Below are 19,313 nucleotides of genomic sequence, written 5' to 3'. Positions count from 1 at the left end.
GGACCCGACAACAGCGGAGGTTTATCGAGGACACGGGCCACAGATTAGAAGTCCGACCCTTCTTGGCCCCGCTTGGCAAACCCGGTGGAGATCAGGGGAGCCTTGTCAAAGTGAAGCCTTCACCTTGAACCTTCTTCTTTCACCTCGCCACACCCTACTTCACTTCACCGCACACCGTAACACGCATGTAGCAGCACGCTCCACTTTGAGATTAGCGGGGCAGTTTAATCCGACGCGTCTCCAGCGCATGAGAACATGGAGCTTGATTGTTAGGCGATGACCGAATCCTGTTGAGAATCCAAATCAATCCATATATCCCCCTATCACATCACTTTTTCTGCATCAAACTCTTTCCAAATAACACACCCATAAAACCCCCGGCGCATCCTCGCACAAACCCAGCGAAACCATCAATTCAATCGCGCAACCTACCTCCCTCTTCAACCCCCCGGATAACCACCAGAAACAATGGGCAAGCGCAAAAAGGCCACCAGAAAGCCAACCGGCCCTCGCCGGGTACGCATCCATCTCTCTCTAATCCAACCTTGCGCATGATACCTAACAAACCCCCCTTTATAGAACGAACCCCTCCCCTCAGTCTTCACCTGCCTCTTCTGCAACCACGAAAAGGCCGTCTCCGTCAAGGTCGACAAGAAAGCCGGCGTCGGCTCCCTCGACTGCAAGATCTGCGGCCAGCACTTCCAGTGTGGCATCAACTACCTCTCCGCCCCCGTCGACGTCTACGCCGAATGGGTCGACGCAGCCGACGCCGTCGCCCAAGAAAACAGCGAGAAGGCAAAGGCCGCCGCCGCCGGCGGGCGATCAAGTAATAGCGGGGGGCGGGCAGCCCGACGAGTCGAGGCCGATGACGACGAGGATGGTTATGGGGATGTGATACCGGATGATGATGACTACGAGTGAAATCTCTCTTCCTGGGTTTTGTTTGTTTTGCCACGACAAGATTTGGTGGTCTATATTTTTTTCTTTTTTTTTGGGGGGAGGGGGGAATGGGAATTGGGAAACAGGAAAATAAATGTATGGTTGGGGTGGCAATCAATCGATCAATCAATCATATCATGGCGACAAGTATTTGAGGCAGAGGAGGCATGAAATCAGTTGGCGGGTGTGGAAAATATTAATTTCTACGATACTTTTCCTTCTCAAGACAAGCAAAAAGATAATGATTTGCTTTGGCCTCGTATATATCGGGGGTTTTTTTTTTTTGTGTGAGCGTGTTTTATTGGTGATTTTTTGCTACATTGAGTTCTTCACCGGGTATAATATCTGTCGCCAAAGTCACCAAGGCCTGGGATGATGTAGCTGTAAGGGTGTCATAGGGTTAGCTCTTACTCACCCGTATCTGAAAATCCGAAAAGGAAATAAACTTACTTCTTCTCATCCAACCCCTCATCCACAAAAGCAGTCACCACCCTCGACGCAGGGAACTTTTCCGCAAAGTTCTTGATCCCCTCCGGGCTAGCAAGCACGTTCAAGAATAGAATCCTCTCCTCAGGAACCCCACGCGACTTGAGAACATCCACAGCCATGATGGCAGAGCCGCCTATATTTCTGATTAGCAACCCCCCCCCCCTTTCTGACACTTGACATGAAAAAAACTCACCAGTAGCAAGCATAGGATCCAACAACAGCACCCATCTATCCGCAATATCCTCGGGCAGCTTGTCATAAAACAGCTTCGGCTGGGCAGTCTCCTCGTCGCGCTGGATCAGGATCTTGCCGATCCTCACCGAGCGGCAGCAGTCGCGGAGCCCTTGCTCCATGGCCTCGCCGGCGCGCATGATGGAGACGCCGGCGATTTTTCCCTGGAAGGAGAGGCCATCGTAGGGGCGGCCGACGGGGGTGGTGACGGTGTGGGAGATGGTGGGGAGGTGGTTGAGGCCTTCCTCGACGAGGAGGCGGATGATGCGGTTGGAGTAGAAGACGAAGTCGCCGCGGGCGGTGGAGTGGTTGCGGATGATGCTGGGGTTTTTAGAAACAAATTGGTTATAGAGGAGGGGAGAGGGGAACGGCTCACGAGAGGAGGGCGATTAGCTGGGGGGTTTGGGGGAGGACGGTGACATTGTCAAAGTGGACGACGGTTGAGACGGTGGCGGTGGGCTTTTGGTCTTCGGCGCGGTATTCGGGGCCGACGCACTTGACGGGGGCGACTTCTTCGGTCATTGAGTGTGTGGGATTGAGGTATATGGGAGGTAGGTGTGATGTTTAGAGGGAAAAAAAAGCGTATGTCTACAATAAGGGATTATGAGAACGGGAAAGTAAGTTGAGTAGAGTTCGATAGTAAACAGGTGTGCGGAGATAAGGTGAACTCCACCCTGAGCAAAAGTATTTTGCAGGTAGGATATGCCGGGAATCACCCTTGAAATGTAAGGTGCTTCCGAGGAGGAGAGGGAAAGCGAGGGGCCCTTGTATCAGACGGATGAGGTTAATTGGGATCGTGTCTCTCTCTCTCTCTCTCTCTCTCTCTGCGTGTGTATGTGTGTGTGTGTGTGTGTGGACAAAGGGGACCCGGAGCTTATGGATTGGGAAGCTGAGCACACGATGATTTAAGGTAGGTAACCTTGATTCTAAATACTCGGTGGATTGGAACTACGAACGGTTTTTTGCCCCTCTCTCAAGGCAAGCTTCTTCCTATACCATGACACCAGATGGCAGAAAACCCCTGGCTGCAGTTGTCTCCAGACCCCACCTGACCGTTGGAAGACAACGTGGATAGGGTTGATCAAGCAGGTGGACGCCACATGACAGTGATAGCTGCAAAGAGCTTTTAGTCATGGATAGCTGTGGAGGGTTGAGACATTGGAGTTTGTTGTGTGCTCTTTTGGTTTGGGGTCTTTTCTTGACAGAGATAACTGCGGGGTTGAGAATCCTACCTTGTGCTTGGAGGGGCTATGCTTGGATAAGATAAGATGAACGATATGATATGTAGACTTGGACTTGATGGTCACTTGCTCTTGCTTCATGTCCTCATTCTCAGTAATCTAAATAAAATCTTGAAACCTGGTTCTTTGTTTGCAAAGCTAGTGCTACAGATTCTTTCAGGCACAAAATTAGGCCAATTTCCCCGAGAATTGAGACGAAAGATCCCCTCCATGTTGATGGAGGCGCAAGAGAGCTGGAGAGGTCTCGACCTTCCTTTGAAAGGCTGGGTGCCAAGAAAGGGGGGCACGGGCTACAATGCAGGGTGGCGCTGGGGCCGGCAACGGGGGAGACTGGGAGTTCAAGAGACAAGATGTGGGGTTGGTGCTTGTTTCCAAAAACAATGAAGCCTCATGAACAACCAAGTCGTGAACGCGTCTGCTGCTGCCCATGAGCAATTGCAGTTATCCCATCTCCCAATTTTCCACTCTCAACGGCTTTTGCTCCCGGCCAAATCACAGCCGGCCACTACCTACGTCACCCAGGAGCAGTTGTCTTTGTTTGAAAATCTCAGTCTTCGCACACACCGTGGCAGTTGAGTCTGGGGGCTGGTCGCATCGAGTTCATTGTCAGGACGCGGACCGAACCCAAACAGTTCACACAGCCTCTGAGCTCTCTCGCCCAGCGGCATTGATACCGCATCGCAAGACCAACTTGGAATGTCCCACTGACACTTTTGATTTTCCCGGCATCACTTTCATTTTTCTTTTCTTTTTTTGAACCGCAGCCTCCAGCGACGCCTCCTTCTCTAGCGTCCTTCACTATGGCCAGCACCAGTGAGACCGACTTTGGCTATGCGCCCCAGAAAAAGGTCACCACTTATGGCAAACTTGCACGAAGAAGACCCAAAGCTTCTGCCGTTGGCACCCTCAGGCATGCCGAGTCTGCGCCCATCGTTCCCAGCGTATCCTCTCTCCACAAGTCACCCACGACCTCACCTGAGCCTTCGCCTGCGCCTGCCTCTGCCTCTGCCTCCCGCACCCTCGTTTCCAGCAAGGGGAAATTACAAAACATACGTAAAGCTGGCCGTGACGCATCTTCGAAACCTTCCGATGTCTCTCACAGTCAGCCCCTACCTGATCCTTACGATATCTACGCCATTGAAGATGAACCTGAAGAGGACACTCGGCCCAAGAAGAGGAGGCTAGCTCGTGTGCAGTCAGAAAAGACGAGCAAGACCTCGCTTCCCTACTCAACACCAGAATTATCCCCTGAAAAGGCACCCTCTCCTGAACCTGTCACTCGGCGATCGGACCCGAAAGATAGATCCTCGGTGGTCCCCAGATCTCGACAGACACCTGAGCGAGATGTCCATATGCAGGATGCCCCACCGCCCGCTGCGCCTCTCTTCTCAGTGAAGACCACCAAGATCTTGAAGAACCTAAGCGTTGGTACAAAAAATAAATCCTCCAAAAAGCCCGAGCCCGAGAAGACGCAGATTCCAATACGCCTTTCCGGTCCACAATCATCCTCCTCGAAGCCTCCGCCTCCGATCGAAATTGAACCTACATCTCTGCCCACCTCAGCACCCGAATCGATCCCGCAAAGTCAGCCAGGAAAGGCTCCGAAGAAGAGGCGGTTAATTGACACCTTGGTCGAACAGGCAGATGAAGAAAGTGAATCAGAAGAGGAAGCATTCTCGTCGCAAGACTCCCACATCTCCAAAACCAGACGTTCTCCAGCCCTGCGGGACTCTAGTCCAGAACCTGTAGACAAGGGAAGAACTATGGCGCGTCCGGTATTGACAGCCAGGAAGTCGGGACCCAAGTTTACCTACAGCCAGCAGAGGTCCATGCTGGCGGAAGAGGACCCGTTGTTTGGCAGCGGCGGTTTGGGCGGTGGTCTGGACGACATGTCGTCCAAGGGCGCATTATTCAACATTGGGCGGCTCACCAAAAGCGCCGCCCTCAGCAAGTTTGCTTACCTCGACGAAGAAGAAGAGTTGGGGAACAGCGGCGCTGTTCAGAGTATCCACGAATTGCGACAGGCAGGCGCAAATAGTCGATTTGCTGATGAGATGGGTGATATCGTTGATCGCATCGGCGTTCCGTCACCAAAGGCTTCATCTTTGCGCAAAGGCGCGTTGCTGGAGCTGGCGCAGAAGATGAAGACCAAGGAGTTTCGGCGCCAGTTTCGGGATCACAGCGGGGATGAGGCTCTGTTCCGGTCGCTGGGGGAGGAGACTGACCTTGTGTGTGGGTATTCTATCCTGGCCATCGTCGCTACACTTTTGGCGGCGTCGCCTTCGGCGCATCTTATTCAGCAGTTACGATCGCAGGGTTTTGCTGCGCTTCTCAAGCGGCTGCTTGATCAGGAAGAAGATATTAGTCGGCTGGTGAGGGACAGGAAGCACAACGTTTCGAAAAATATGCAAACTACTTTGGGGACGGTGAAAGCTTCTGTTCTTGAGCTTCCGGCGTGGAAACCAGCGCCGCCGGGCTCGTTGTCGCCGCGGACACTGGCGCTGAAGTGTCTGGAGCTTTTGCTTAGGCAGTCGACGCGGGTGTCGGAGGATGAGTTTTTTTCGCCTGCTATCACTGATCTGTTATTCGGTTACCTTAAGGACGGGACGTCTAACCCGGACAGCTGGGGTTTTCCTGGCCACGAAAACTCGTGGGATTTTGCGCTCTCTCTCCACGTAGTAGAAGGGCTCTCTCTCGACGCGATGCAGTCTTCCCGTCTCAGTGCGAGGTGGACGAGGAAATACGCGCCGATCGTGGCGGACTTGCTGGACGGGGCGCTGAGCAGGCCGGTGGAGGGGTTTGGCGACGAGCTGGAGGGGTTGGTGCTGAGGACGTCGATTAACGTCACGAATCACAACCCTGACACGTGCCGGTTGTTTGTCGAGAGGGGGCTGGTGGGGAGGTTGGCGAGGGGGGCGTGGGGCGCGTTTGGGATGGTGATGAAGGTGGAGGTGAAGGTGAAGGAAGAGGGGGGGGTTAGGGGACGGGGGCTGCTGGATGGGCTGATTATCATGCTGGGGGTGATGATTAATTTCTGTGTTTACTACCCGCCTGCGGGTGAGACGCTGGCTGGGGAGGGAGGGTTGGAGGGGTTGATTGGGGTTTTTGCTGATAATCATTTGAAGATGGCGGATGTAAGTTTTGTTTTTTTGTTACAGACACTGACAAGGTTGCTAACAATGAGGGATGTAGGCCGACTCGATGGAGAAGACGCAGTTGAATGTGGCGCTGGGGTATTTGAGCATACTATTGGGGTATCTGTGTCTGCACGAGCCGATCAAGGAGAGGTTTGTGAGGGTGCACCCCAAGAAGAGCTTGCAGCCGCTGCTGGATTCGGTCAATGAGTTTATTGCGCTGCATATCAAGGCGGCGGGGGTGAATGGGGAGGGGGGGAAGGGGGGTTCGATTGAGAGGTTGAAGGGGTTGAGTGAGCAGTTGGCTGCGAGGAATTATTGACACGGGGGAGGAGGGTAGCTGTTATCGAAGTTGGCTTGGTTGGGCATGCATGTCTTTTGGTAGTGGTTTTGTTGATAATGGCGGGGGGAAGGGGGGGTTGTGATATCAGGGTTTGCATATGTTGGGCGTTTTGTATCGCCATTGAATTGACGAAAAGGGGGGGTATTTGGGAGGAGGGGGGGGGGGTTTTGATATGGTGGGCATGAAGTGGAATGGATAGTTGTATGTTTTTGAGGAAGACATGGAGTCATGAGCAAAGTTTTGGCTTCGAGGACACACACACACACACACATGAGCGAGCATGAGGAGCTGTGAATTTAGGGGGGGAGGGGTTGTCAGTGGGGTTGTAAGATGTATTGTATGAGGCTCTTGGAGTGGGAAACATTAGACAGCAATGGGGATAGGTTAGGTTGGGGAGTAAGGTAGGGATTTGAATAAGCGATGATTTTTACACTTCATGATTACTGTCCGATGGCTGCTGTGACTCGAGACGAAACTGTTGAACATGTTTGTTGTGTGACCTCTGATAAATTCCAAAGAATAATACGGTGGTCTTGATGTTTTTTTTTCAGGGCAGGCTGAGCATGAACTTGGATAATGTAGACCCTTTTATCAATCCTAGCAATAGGAAAAAGATGAGTACCTTGACGACGTCTGTCTGATTGGTGATGGGGATGTGCTCGTTTGGCAGCCGCCCCTGAATGATTACCCCTGAAGTGTAATCAAGTAAACAAACCCTGGCGTGTTGCGATAGCTGTGGTGAATAGAAATCAACTTGTTGCCCTCTGTGTATCTTCTACATATCACCCCTTCACATCACTTTCCAACAATAACATACATCTCTCCCCGCCCAGACTCTCTATGCACAAGAAGTCCATCTTGTATACGAAGTACCCGAACCTTCAATGCTCCTCGCCTGCTAACCTACATTGAACAACACCACCATAGAGAGCACAATCCCCTAAACCACAATCAGCCCGTCACCAAAATATACAAAACCCGCAACAATCTTCTTTTCTAACTCGTCACAGTCCATCGCAATGGACTCATCCGCGGTCTGATATCAACATACAGAACAAACCACCACCAAATCACCACCATAAACACCACAGTACAAAACTCATATCAAATAAATTTTTTTATTTCACTCCCCCCTCCGTCTAAACAACGCTTCTTTTATGTTGTTAAACTAGGTAAACGGTAGACAGCAATGTAAGCTCCTCCAAACCACAAACCCCCAAAACTCCTCAAACACCACCACCACCACCACCACCAACAACCCAAAAAAAAAAAAAAAAACCAAGAGAGCCATTGGCAACCTCCACAAACCCCCAAGACAGAAACCTGCAAAAAGAAAACCATTCCCAACAATCTTTTTACACATTCTCTCTTTCCACTCACACACACGCCATCATTTTTTTTCTTAGAGGCCCCCCCTCCCCCCCACCCTTCTCCATCTTCCCTCATGCCTGCCATGAAAATACAACCGAAAAGGGAAAAAAGCCGTGTTTGCTGTACATTATACAAGTGCTATACTCAAAGTAAAAAAAGCGTATCGAAACGAAAAAAAATATTAAACCACAGAAAGAAGCCATCGTAGGGTACCTAGGCAATGCTTTTTTCCCCCGAGCAGAAAAAAGGAAAAAAAATGTTTGTTGAAAGGAGCGGTGGTGTAGGTAGGCTAGATCGATCGGTTGTTCGAAAGATTGTGTAAGGTCGAATAAGTAAACAAGGCAGGTAGGTACCTAGGTGTATTCTCTCCGTTTGTATCAAGCCACAAGAAAAAAAAAAGGGGTATCTCAAGCACCAACACACTGCAACGGCGGTGGACTCGCCATCCTCTCCCCCCCATCCTTCTGCAGCACCACCCCATCATCTCCCTCCCCATCCCCATCATCCTCCTCCTTCACCGGACTGCCCGGCGGCGGAGTAAAATAAACCGTGTTCCTCTCCTCCCTCGCGGTAGGGAAATCATCATCGTCATCATCCTCCTCCTCCTCCACAACCGCATTCTCCAACGCCGTCGTCAGCGCATTCGTCGAAATGGCATTCTCCTCCTCCTCCCCATCAATAGGCGGAAGGGGCGTGTGCCGACCGTCAGAAAAGCTGATAGCCGCATCGCTATCCTCATCAGACGGCAGCGCGAGGCTGCCAATGGTCTTGTGGGCCGCTTGAGCCGACGAGTACTTCCTGTGCAGCTCCCGGAAACTTCGGGCCGTGGCCGTGCTCGCGCTGGCGGCAGATCCCCGGTGTTCGCGCTCGGATACAGACCGAGCAGTGAGGATGGATTGAAAGTCCGTGCCGTCGCTCGGGCCGGTCCGAACACTGCCTGCGTCGTCGCCACGGTGCATTCGTTGCCGGATGCGCTCTTCAGCCGTCAGACCTTGGATCTGGAGGTCGTTGTTAAAGTTGATCACCGAAGCCTTCTTGCCGTGTACGACAAAGGAGCCCGTGCTGCGAGGGAAGCTATCCGGTGAATCGCGGCTGCCCTCGTCGGCATTGGTGGCACTGGACGTTGAATCCTTGCCCTTCCGGTGGCGGTGGTGCGAGAGGTGACCGGCGCCCTCTCTAAGGGTGCGCTGGAGACTGCGCCGGATATTCGTCTTTTCGAGCCGATCGGCCGAGGTGCTGTTGGAGTGGCGGCCACGCCTCTCGGGCGTATCAAACGGCTCATCGCCAGCCGTCGAGGACTTGGTCTCCGAGCTAGCGGCTTCCAAAAGTCCAGCCTTGGCAAGCAGGTCACGCTCGTCCGCATCCACATCTTCACCTGGTCCCTCAAACTTGGGCTTTTCAACAGTCGTGCTGGACTCGGCCCTCTTTCGAGATGGCGTAGCTGGGGTAGAGCTGACTGAAATGGCCGTCGAGACCGAAGCCTTGCGATTATCGTTTTGATCAAGAACCGCGGCCGGCGACTCCCATGTCCGTTCCTGCTTAAGGAAGCTCGTAGAGGTCGCACTGGTCGGCGGCGTCTGGAAGACCTCGGTGACTGGCGATGAGCCTTCAGATTTCGATGTGACGGTTGAGGTTCTGGTGAGGGAGAGCGGAGCGGGCGACCGAGGACTCTTCTGGGCTGTAAGGCTGCTTCCCCTCGAGTCTTCCCTAGTGATAGGCACCTGCAACTGCGAGTCCGCAGGAGTATCGAGAAGCTGGCGCTCCTCTTCCAAATCCAAAGAGAGAATATCACGGTGACACTTCAGTTTCCATATTTCCATCCGCGTCCACTTCAGCTGCGCAGCAATCCTCGCACCCGCCAAAAGCAACGAGTCGCGGGTCTTTTGCGAAATAGGGGTCAGAAGCGAAAGATGTCGGGCATTCCGGTGCTGGTCGGCAAGTGTCTTTTCAACTTCCTTGAGCTTGTCGTCAGCATCAGTAATCTTCTGCATCATGATCTCCCTCCGCGCGGCCAAAATATCCTGTGCCATCTTGTGGTCAATGCGGCTGCGCGAAACCGTCACCTCTCCGGTCGGTGTCTGGATCACCTGCACATTATCGCCATCCAGTCTCCTGAGCGCTCTGCGCCCCTGACCATCGATATTCCCTCCTATCACACCTCGCATGCGCACACCAGAGGTCCTAAACGCAGCAGCATAATTGAGCTTGGCCAGCCAGTCATTCATCTCATCCTCGTCTTCCGCCAGCAAAACCTCCTCAAGCCCGCCATTCTTGACATACACGAATGCGTGCTTGTGTTTGTTATAGCTCTTGTCCATCAAAGCCACGGCGCCGTCTGTTGACATCAGCGCGTCGGGTTTGAAGGCCTCAAGGGGCGGTTTGAATATGCAGGGATCCCCATCGCAGCCCTTTCGGAGATGGTCCTTTTGCTGATGCATCAACGACTTGACCCAGGTGGTGTTCCGAAAGAAGTAGAGCTGGGCACCTGTGAGGATGGCACCCCACTCTTGCCAGGGAGACCTCGTCTTCTTCTTTTTGGCATCTTTCCTCCACAACAGCCCGACCTTTGTGACCTTGATATCCACGATACCAGGATGGGCCTCCTCCGGATTCGAAGCTGTCTTTTCAGTCATGAAGGCATCGGGTCGGGATCTTGCCGAAACGATCTGTAAGACACCGGTCTTGAAGAAGGTCTTCTGGAGCTCCTTCATGTTCAGCGTCTTTGCCGTTCCGAGGTAGCTGTACGGGTCTTCCAGGTGCATCACATCTCTAAAGTTTGGTCGTAGCAAATCCAGTTTTCCCTCGAGAATAACAGCGTATGGATCGACGGGCTCCTTTATCGTCCGTCGCGCTGGATCGGGCGCTGCATTCAACAGGAACGGCTTCTTCTTCACCTTGTGTGGGACGATCCGCTCTCCGTTGATGTCGAAATCATCCTCGACGTGAATAAAAGGGGTATATGTGATATTGTCGTAAAAGACCTCCAAGACCTCCTCATAAATGCCCTCTCCTCGAGTGTTTTTGAGGTAATCCGCTTTCTGCATCTTGTGCTTGTTGTTCTTATTGAAGACATCGGTGTGTAGGATCAAGAGGGAAAAGGCAATAAAATAGGCCTGGTCTGGTGAAGCGTAGATGCCGGGGTTGCACTCGTGATACCGGTTGGCAAATGCCTGGACAAAACGGTCGATCTGCTGCGTCTCCTTAGGAAGTTCGGCTTCCATCAGCAGTTTTCTCAGAGCCATGTCCATTGGGTCACCAAAAAACATAAATCCACGCATATAACTTCGAAGCACGGCCTGTGCAAAGGGCTCGGTGTTCTTGGAGAGAGCAGCCGCTACCACACTACGGCTGACAACTTCCAACAACCGCTCGAGATATCTGGCGGGAGTATCATCATCCCGACGCTCCGGGAGGATGATGGACTCACGCGATATCTGGAGCGAGTTATTCTTGGATGCGCTCGAGGCAGGGGTGGCCGGGGTAAGGGTCCCATGCCGGGAGGATATGGAATCGGTATTGTGTCGTAACCTGCTAAGACCGAGAAGGTCACCAAAGCTCTTGCGGCTGGTCGACATGGATGTCCTTGATGGAAGAGTCAAATGTTCCTCCACAGACTCCCTAGGCGTATTGTTACCGAGGGAGCTCATGGTCGACGAACGGCCCCTCCGGTGGATGTAAGTTCTCGTAGGTGAAGAGTGACCAGAGTGCCTTGAATTCGGCCGAAACAGGGCAGTTGCTGGTGAGGCATTCCCTTTGCCAAATAATGTGACAGTTTGGCTGGGTGAGACTGACCCGCCACTCCGAGATGGTGTCCTAGAAGGAGTCGGCGTGAGCTGGGAGCCATTGGGGGATGATTTGCTGGCAGTCGACCTATCCGTGCTGACTCTGTTCGGTACGGATAGCGATGAGCTGGAGAGGTTGGAGTTGTGCGTCATCGAAGACTTGTTCTTGGGCTGTAGGTGGGCAATGGGGAAAAGAGAGTCCGTCTGCTTCTTCCGCCGCCCCAGCTTGAAAAAGGTGGTAGTAGTATGTATAGTTTGAGTTGTTACTGTGGTGCTCCCATACACCCTGTCCCCTGAGCTGGCATCGGATCTCGAGGATTCTGATAACCTGGTGGCAGGCAGTGCAAGCGTCGATGAATGATCATCCCCATAAGCCGGTGGCGCATGAGAAAAGGATGCCCGAGATGGTTCGTCAAAAGTGACACTCTGCTTCCCGTTCGCATTCGCGCTGCTATCGGCACTGCTGCTTTCCTCTGGAACAAGTGACACTCTCCTGTCCCCCATTGTACCCAGGCCCAATCTCTCGTTCGAATTATCGGCTAGCTCGGTCCTGGAAATCTCTCCAGAGCGGCGTAATCGCATTGAAAAGTTCATTCGGGATGGTTTCTTTCGAGGGGCGGTTCCGTCAAACGTGGTGGTCGGGGCCGTGGTGATGATCTCGGGAGCTGTCTCATTGTGTGTAAGCAATTTGAAATGGAGACTTTGTCTGGCAGAGCGCTCGCGCAATGAAACGGAATGGCACGTACGGCGGGGCATGGGAGGAGCTTTCTCGGCCGCCGCGTGCAATTTCGCCTTGGCTGCTAGCTGGGAGTCGGAAGCATTACGGAATCTCAGCATGGAGAAGCGCCGGTGCTTGTTGGAGTCGTCGGGCAGGGCAAGGGAGACGGAGGCGCGAGGCTGTTCCTGGGCGTGGGTCGAAGCCACCGAGATGCTATCGCGGGGCAGCTCCATGGGCGAGGTAGGCGAGGCAGGAGAGGGAGGAACAGGAGAGGGCGGTGCGGGAGCATCTTCTGCAACCGACGTCAGGGCGGCGGGCAAGTCCGAGGTCGATGATTCGGCACGGATGGGCGGCTCCTTCAACGGGGGAACACCGGGCAGGGCGTCAAACAGCGAGTGCCGTCTCATATCCGTCTCACTGCCAACATTGCCGCGGCGTCGTAAAAACGGCATGGTGGGTTGTAGGCGTGTGTGCGCTCGTCATAGTTTTCCCATTCGTGATGCAAGAAGTCGTCGCCGGGCCCACGTCGCTGCCGTGAGCCTTGGTGTTGGGGTGGTGATGAGAATCGCAACCAGGTATCCGTATCGTTAAATTAAGCGTAATTCGGCGGGTCCGTCAGTCGTCGTCGTCATTCAATCGCGGTAGAGAAAGTGCTGTGAACGAGAGCTGTGCGAGCTTGAAAGTAAGGAAGGAAAGGTGCTGGCTTCGCTTCTGTCAGCGGAGAGATTGATTGAGCTGAGTGAGAATGAGAATGGGGAACAAAACGTCTGAGTGGTTGAGTCCTAGGGGCAGATGAGAAGGACGGTGTTTGGGTTGTTCCTTCGCCAAGGGCAGCATGTCCCGGGGGGAGCGTCTGGGGGCTTCCTGGGCTTCCAAGACCGCACCAAAAGCGGCGCCAGGCCCAAAAAGGGAGACCCAGAGAAAGCGTGGGAGGTGGGCTTCGGTGGGATGCGGTGGGCTGCGGTGGGCTGGGCGGGTCTCTGGAAGACGACGCAACCCGACGCCGGCTCAGCTCCTTCCAAGCTGAGCGCTTGGCCCCCACCTGTAGCCCCCTCCAGCCAATCAGCCACTTGCAGATCATCCCTGCCCTGCTCTAAAATGATAATTTGCAGATCGCGGGGCAGACACGCAACACCCCTGAAGCTATCCAGACCTTATTTTCGCCCTATCTTGAAGCTTCACAGGGCAAGTCATATGGAGATAGCTCTTTGATGCCATGATGATTCTCTCTTTTCTATTCTCGGGCTCAGCTGTATGCTCGGCTTATGCAAGAAATCCAGCCAATTCAAACCCCCAAAAAACATGCGACACGCCCACGACGATGAGACAACTCCCTGGTGAGCTGTTCAACCCCCCCGGTGATAAGATATGGAACCAGGCGGGTACCACCTCGTGCGCTACCAGCTTCTTATTTCGCAAGACTCCATCCAATATACCCAATGACCAGCTTCACGAGAAAGCTTCATTTTCCCAATTTCTATTTTTGGGTCCAACGTCGAGAACTCCGTCGCCTTGTCCGATACACGCAAAAGCTAAATCTAGAATCAGTGGACTGACCGCAAAGTGATGTGGGGGAAAAAAAGCATAAAGTTATCCAATGCATTGCTGTATCACTCTGTAGCTGCTATGCAAATACACATCAAGACGCTTTGCCAAAAGGAACCTAAAAAACCACTGATACAAAATGCCAATGCCCATGCCCATGCCCATGCCCATACCCATCCATAACGCCGCTCCTGTGCAATCGTCGAGTCTCTATCTCCGCCTCTTCAGATCACTCCATTGATCGGCCGGCGGGTTCTGGACATGCTCACTTCCCTCAAACTCGCCCTTCTCAATGCCATTGTTGCCGAGGAGAAAGTCCCCGAAATACTTGAGGGCATTGAGCACTTCTTCGCCTGTTGGCACGATATGGTCAGCCGGTAGCAAAAAGCCGTAGCTACCAGTATCGCGGAGCTTGATTTGGTAGCTGTATTTGGCTCCAATTTCATGGTAGAACCAATCAATAGCCGAGCCACCGCCGCCTTCCACGCGGGTGTCGTCTTTTCCTCGGTATGCCGTAGCACTCTCACAGGCAGAGGTCACTGTGTATGCCTCCCCGCTCGACAGCCGTATGGCCTTTGCCAGTCCAACACCAAGTTCCATCAAATTTTCGAGGTTGGGCGGCTGAGCAGCGCAGGTATAAGAGTAAGGGAACAGGATCTGCTGCGAGTACGAGTGCATGTCGAGGAAACCCACAAACTTGACTCCATGTTGAGCTGTTTGATTCTTGGCCCAGTTTGCCAGCTCCGACGCTTCCACGGCATGGAAGGGGGAATCGCCTCCGTAGTTCTCTGAGCATGGGCCCGCCTTGTTATTCGTGGCCCATTCATAGCCAAATGCGTGGTCAAGATCCATGCCAAAGCAAAAGCTTGTACCGGTGTCCTGTCTCGATTTGCGCCAAAGCCGGTCTTCCTGCCATGTGTATTCGTAGCCGTCGGGGTTCAGGATAGGGATGAAGATGATGTCGAATTTATCGAGCAGCTTGGTGACCATTGGGTCCTTGTCGTAGGCGGTGACCATGGACCACATCAGATATGTAACCGTGCTGGTTGATATCCATTCACGGCCATGGAGACCTCCAGTGACAAGTATGGTTTTCCTCGAACCACCCTCTTCTTCCTCTTCGCTGCGTGCGCCGACACGGAGGGCATGAATATCCCTCCCCTCGAATGACTTCCCAATGCTCGTCATCTCTGTGAGCGATGGGAACATGGCTTCCAGCAGCCGCATCCAGCTTGTGACGACCTGAAGAGTGTGAGTATTATTGATCAAGTGGGGATCGCCCGGACACCAAGACTTACCGACAGCCTCTGATAATCCTTGAAGAATAGGTTACCCATTCCTTCCCTGGATGTCAGTACATCGAGGGAACTCAAGCTGAATCCCCCGGTTGTCTTCTTGGGGTACGTGGCCCAGATGGCGGCGGGCAGATCGTAAATCATAATTTCTGGCTTCTTCATCGAATCTGGCAGTTGGTCGACAATCTTCTTGAGATATATCTTGGCATTATATATTCTTGCGTCGACGTAGTCGTGCGAGATGGACCAGATATCGAAAGCTTGAAGTGTCCGGGTTATGTCAGTGAGGAGGCGCTTCTGCTCCAAGGTGGTTGCGTTGAACCGAACTACGATGCCACCCTCATGCCTCGTGGCAACAGCCGGGTTGATTTCGTAGGTGTCGAGGTCGTCATCTCTCAATTGCTTGCCGAAGAAGGCCTCGACGGCGGTATCACGCAGCCATCTTAGAATAGGGTAGCCGTTGCTGTGCTGAAGGCGGCCGGCTTGGTGGTCCCGGTGCGAGGGTTCGATCCAAGCAGCAGCGGCATCGACGGGCAGCGCGAGGCTAAAAGCGAGGGCTAGTGGTTGTAATCGCATTTTTCGTTGTAGTTGGCGGCTAGGGTAGAGGTGCGCCTGGAGGAGGGAAGATTTGGGGTCGGGGTTCTGAAGAGATAAAGTAATGGATGGCGTTATCGCCACCGGCCTGGAACAATGGCCTGCAGGGTGTGCGTGGGGTAGCAGTCATGGCTGCCTTGGCGAGGCCTTCGAGTGGAAAGCGTGGGTAAGTGCAGACGCGTGCCTCTTTTAATTCCGAAGCCCGACACGTCCGTACCTACGGTATTTGTTTGACAGGCGTCAAAAGTATTTCATATGCGCCAAACTCTGGGTGATCGAGAACTGTTCAGTAAGTACCTACCTTGGGCAACACGAGGAATTACACAACCAGCATTTCTTGGCGTGCCAAGATATCTTCTGAAAATCTCAGAACACTCAACACCGTTTTCTTGGGTGAGTAGAAACTGAACATCTATCTCATTGCGATCAAGCAAACATGATAGCGCTCTCTCATAAGATCCCATCAGGGCATCCCATCAGGGCATCCCCGCCTCCGCGAGGCTGTGGAGGTGACCGTTAGTAGCGACCACGTACGTTGCCCCTCTCTGACTACGCGGCCGTCGGCGCCATGGGCTTAATTGAGGTCGACATCTATTCAACCCAGTCATCCCCTCAATGGGTTTCGTTCAGGCAATCGAACTGGCTATCACGGGCAGAAATCAAAGAAAAAGCGTTGACTACTGGAGAATATTGATCTAACGAATGCCCGTCCCCCGTTAGCAAATGATTGGCTGTCGTTGAATCTCAACTGACGCAGGCTGCAGGTTTTGTTCTCTCGGCGGTTACAGGAGTAGTTAAAACACCCGATCCAAGGTAGGGCAAGAGACACGAAATTTGGTACCTGAAAATTGCTGTCCAACTGCTGGTATATCTGGTGTAGCCCCGCTTTCCAGCCTCATTTTTGACCCCAGGGACCATATTTGACTGTTATACTGCCGCCCAGCTGGTAGAGCTTGGATCATCAACTTACATCATTGTACCACCATCTCATGATCTTCAAACCACCATCAAAACATCTCAGTTGACGCCATGGCGGCGTTTGGCAAGAGCATCCACGCCTTGCTGGACACTTACTCAAACTGCATTTCCTTGCTCAAGGCCTTCAGGCATCGGGGCGATGAGCCAAATTCAACCACCCCAACACCAGAGACAGCGATCTGTTCTCAGGACAAACAAGCCGTTCTGCGGGAGTCTTTAAAGGCGGATCGTGACTTGGTTGAGAAGGCTTATTCGTCAAGAGTTCGCCAGTCTGGAAACCGCTTCAGAAAAGGAGATGGTATGTCGCCACTTGGTCTCGGCATTGTGGCATGACTGACCTTAGTGATAGCCCGCGCCATCTCATCAGTAGACGGTGTCTTGAGGAAGCTCAAAGAAGCTATCAAGAACCTGCTGCGAATCTCCAGCCACAAGCAGAATCTTGACCTGGACTATGAGTCACTCATGTGTCTCTCCAATGCTTCCAGACTTGAGACAATCAAGACCATAGATGGCCTGTCCCGACGGCTTGGTAGCCCGTCTCGTTCTTCACTGGCCTCCCATTCTTCAAGGACTTCATCAAAGGCTTCGAAGACATCATCCAAGTCATCGTCGTCGAAGCCATCCAAAACTTCTCCGGGTTCTTTGTCGACGTCACCATCACACCGGCACAAACTGTCATCCAAGACGTCCGAGGCGCCCAAACCGAAGAGAGAGTCTGCCCAACAAGAAAAGAGCTCCTCAAGCAAGAAAGCATTGCCCCAGCCCAAGACGGACATCAAGGATGGCAAATCAAAGAGATCGTCCAGCAGCGAGCTAAAATCTGCAACTCCAAAAGACCCACAACCAGCAGCACCGTCACCAAAGTTGACTTCGCCATCACCAGAGCCAACGCCAAAATCACCAAAATTGACACCAGCCTCGCCAAAGCCAACACCGACCTCACCAAAAAACTCAAAAGCATTACCAAAGCTACCGAGGAAGGGCTCAGTAAAACACGCGGAAAAACATTTATCAAGAAGTTCAACGGCACCACCTAAGTCAGCGAGTTCGCAAAAACCTCCATCCTCACCAAAGCTACCATCCTCACCAAAGCTACCATCCTCACCAAAGCTACCATCTTCAGCAAAATTACAACCCGCACCATCACCACCGGCTTCTCCAAGCTCTATCGAAGCAATCACTGCAGATGCTCACTTCGCCATGGCCGCGATTCCAAGACTCAGCCCCTCGTCCTCCCTCCACCCTAGGACATCCCCCAACCGGATATCCATCATGTCCTTCTCCTCCGACAGCACCAAGCTTGGTGAGATTCCTCAGCGGAAATGGCAGCCAAGTCACAGATCCCTGTACATCACCACCACCGGCTCGCCAAGCGAGGAAGAAGAAGACCAGTACAACATCAAGCCTGTTTTCCCGCTGAAACCATATACGGTCGAGGTCAAGGAAAAGGGCAGATTCTGGGGGTTGTTTGCGAGGAGGGGATCTCAGTCTTGATGATATTTTTATTTTTGTTTATTTTATGATTTTATGACGCTTCATGACGACATACGATGATATAGACTGATTCACGACCGTTTTACCGATTTACAACTTATACCGAATTCTAACGACTTTTACCGACTTACGACTTATGATTAACATGTCATGGTTTTCCTGTTTCTAGAAGCTGTCATTACGAAACTGGGGTTCTATGTGCCAAGAGGCGGGATACTTTACAGTGATAGCATGGGGATATGTGCGCCACGGGGTTAACGTTCTGAAACTGTACAGTTGTGGAATCTTCTGCTGTTCCTAACCTCGTTCACAACTCGGCGCTGGCGTCGTCATGTTAGAGCTATTGGGTACCATTTTATGTAGGATTCGCTCACGTACTCACAGGTGCAAGATGTATTTAAATTGTTTTACACCTTTACACTCAACACTTACAGATTCCAAAATTCATCATATCAATATGGTGGTGCTCGAAGCTGGTAACCTTAGAGGCTCTGTGTAAGCCGCATTTGCCATGGACTATGCTCTCCTCAGATCCATAGATTTAGTGGTATCCTATTGTCGTTTTTCCAAATTCCCCCGGAAGAACCCCCGTCCTCCTTGATTCGTGAATTTCATGCATATTCTCTCCAGCATTGCCGAACGGGACAACAACCGTTTCAGGCTGTCGTCATTGCACCAGTGTGCCAACGACGATCCTAGGGGAGGGGGTGCTGAGGAGTGCGGCGGGGATGTTGAGGGAGTTGGGGGGGAGGAGGGTGGTGAATTCAGCGGGGAGGGCGACGACGAGTTAATGAGGGGGGGATCGTGCCGACGGGGATGGGGAGTGGGAGTGGGAGTACGGGAGTTGTGGTTAGTGGTGGGGAGGTGTTGAGAGAGTGTGTGTTTTGAGGGATGATGGTTGGAGTGGTGATGCTTGGGATTTGAGGATGGGTTCTGGGGATGAGGTAGTGTATACCTCATTTGCTAGAAGATTGAAATGACCCATGAGGTTGCTCTTCTCTAACCGAATGCTCCCCCTGTATTTTTCCAACTTATACAGAGCAGCCCCAACTCGTTGAGCAGTCTTATTTGAGCCACCACGGCCACCACATAGCAGTCAAGTCATACACGACACCACGACAACGCATGCACGCAGGCCTGCGGACCATCGGGACTGGCA

General features: G+C 52.6%; 6 protein-coding genes across 6 annotated transcripts; 3 read left to right on the top strand and 3 right to left on the bottom strand.

Moving 5' to 3' along the window:
- Positions 1-162: 162 nt before the first annotated feature.
- On the top strand, positions 163-1,135 carry QC762_205280 (uncharacterized protein). Its single transcript, XM_062887420.1, has 2 exons — positions 163-516; positions 580-1,135. The coding sequence occupies exons 1-2, from the start codon at positions 469-471 to the stop codon at positions 919-921; spliced, it is 390 nt and encodes a 129-aa protein (XP_062745528.1). The 5' UTR covers positions 163-468; the 3' UTR covers positions 922-1,135.
- FUR1 (Uracil phosphoribosyltransferase, synthesizes UMP from uracil) lies at positions 1,003-2,823 on the bottom strand. Its single transcript, XM_062887419.1, has 4 exons — positions 2,036-2,823; positions 1,622-1,980; positions 1,390-1,561; positions 1,003-1,320 (listed from the first exon to the last, which is right to left on the bottom strand). Exons 1-4 carry the CDS (start codon positions 2,179-2,181, stop codon positions 1,269-1,271), a joined length of 729 nt encoding a protein of 242 aa, XP_062745527.1. The 5' UTR covers positions 2,182-2,823; the 3' UTR covers positions 1,003-1,268.
- Positions 2,824-3,700: 877 nt separating this feature from the next.
- QC762_205260 (uncharacterized protein) lies at positions 3,701-6,783 on the top strand (the record flags this gene model as incomplete). The annotated part of the gene is made up of 2 exons (XM_062887418.1): positions 3,701-6,034; positions 6,093-6,783. The coding sequence occupies 2 exons, from the start codon at positions 3,701-3,703 to the stop codon at positions 6,354-6,356; spliced, it is 2,598 nt and encodes an 865-aa protein (XP_062745526.1). The 3' UTR covers positions 6,357-6,783.
- A 368-nt stretch (positions 6,784-7,151) lies between these two features.
- Positions 7,152-13,221, bottom strand: QC762_205250 (uncharacterized protein). The gene is made up of 2 exons (XM_062887417.1): positions 12,277-13,221; positions 7,152-12,195 (listed from the first exon to the last, which is right to left on the bottom strand). Exons 1-2 carry the CDS (start codon positions 12,698-12,700, stop codon positions 8,156-8,158), a joined length of 4,464 nt encoding a protein of 1,487 aa, XP_062745525.1. The 5' UTR covers positions 12,701-13,221; the 3' UTR covers positions 7,152-8,155.
- Positions 13,222-13,359: 138 nt separating this feature from the next.
- Positions 13,360-15,911, bottom strand: ECM14 (putative metallocarboxypeptidase ecm14). The gene is made up of 2 exons (XM_062887416.1): positions 15,092-15,911; positions 13,360-15,035 (listed from the first exon to the last, which is right to left on the bottom strand). The coding sequence occupies exons 1-2, from the start codon at positions 15,662-15,664 to the stop codon at positions 14,004-14,006; spliced, it is 1,605 nt and encodes a 534-aa protein (XP_062745524.1). The 5' UTR covers positions 15,665-15,911; the 3' UTR covers positions 13,360-14,003.
- Positions 15,912-16,065: 154 nt separating this feature from the next.
- Positions 16,066-18,888, top strand: QC762_205230 (uncharacterized protein). Its single transcript, XM_062887415.1, has 2 exons — positions 16,066-16,958; positions 17,010-18,888. Exons 1-2 carry the CDS (start codon positions 16,712-16,714, stop codon positions 18,152-18,154), a joined length of 1,392 nt encoding a protein of 463 aa, XP_062745523.1. The 5' UTR covers positions 16,066-16,711; the 3' UTR covers positions 18,155-18,888.
- The last annotated feature ends 425 nt before the right edge of the window (positions 18,889-19,313 follow it).

Source organism: Podospora pseudocomata (genome assembly GCF_035222375.1).
Source record: "Podospora pseudocomata strain CBS 415.72m chromosome 2 map unlocalized CBS415.72m_2.2, whole genome shotgun sequence".
NCBI classification, from domain to species: domain Eukaryota; kingdom Fungi; phylum Ascomycota; class Sordariomycetes; order Sordariales; family Podosporaceae; genus Podospora; species Podospora pseudocomata.
Note: the sequence above shows the minus strand (reverse complement) of the source record. Positions and strands in the feature narration are given on the sequence as shown.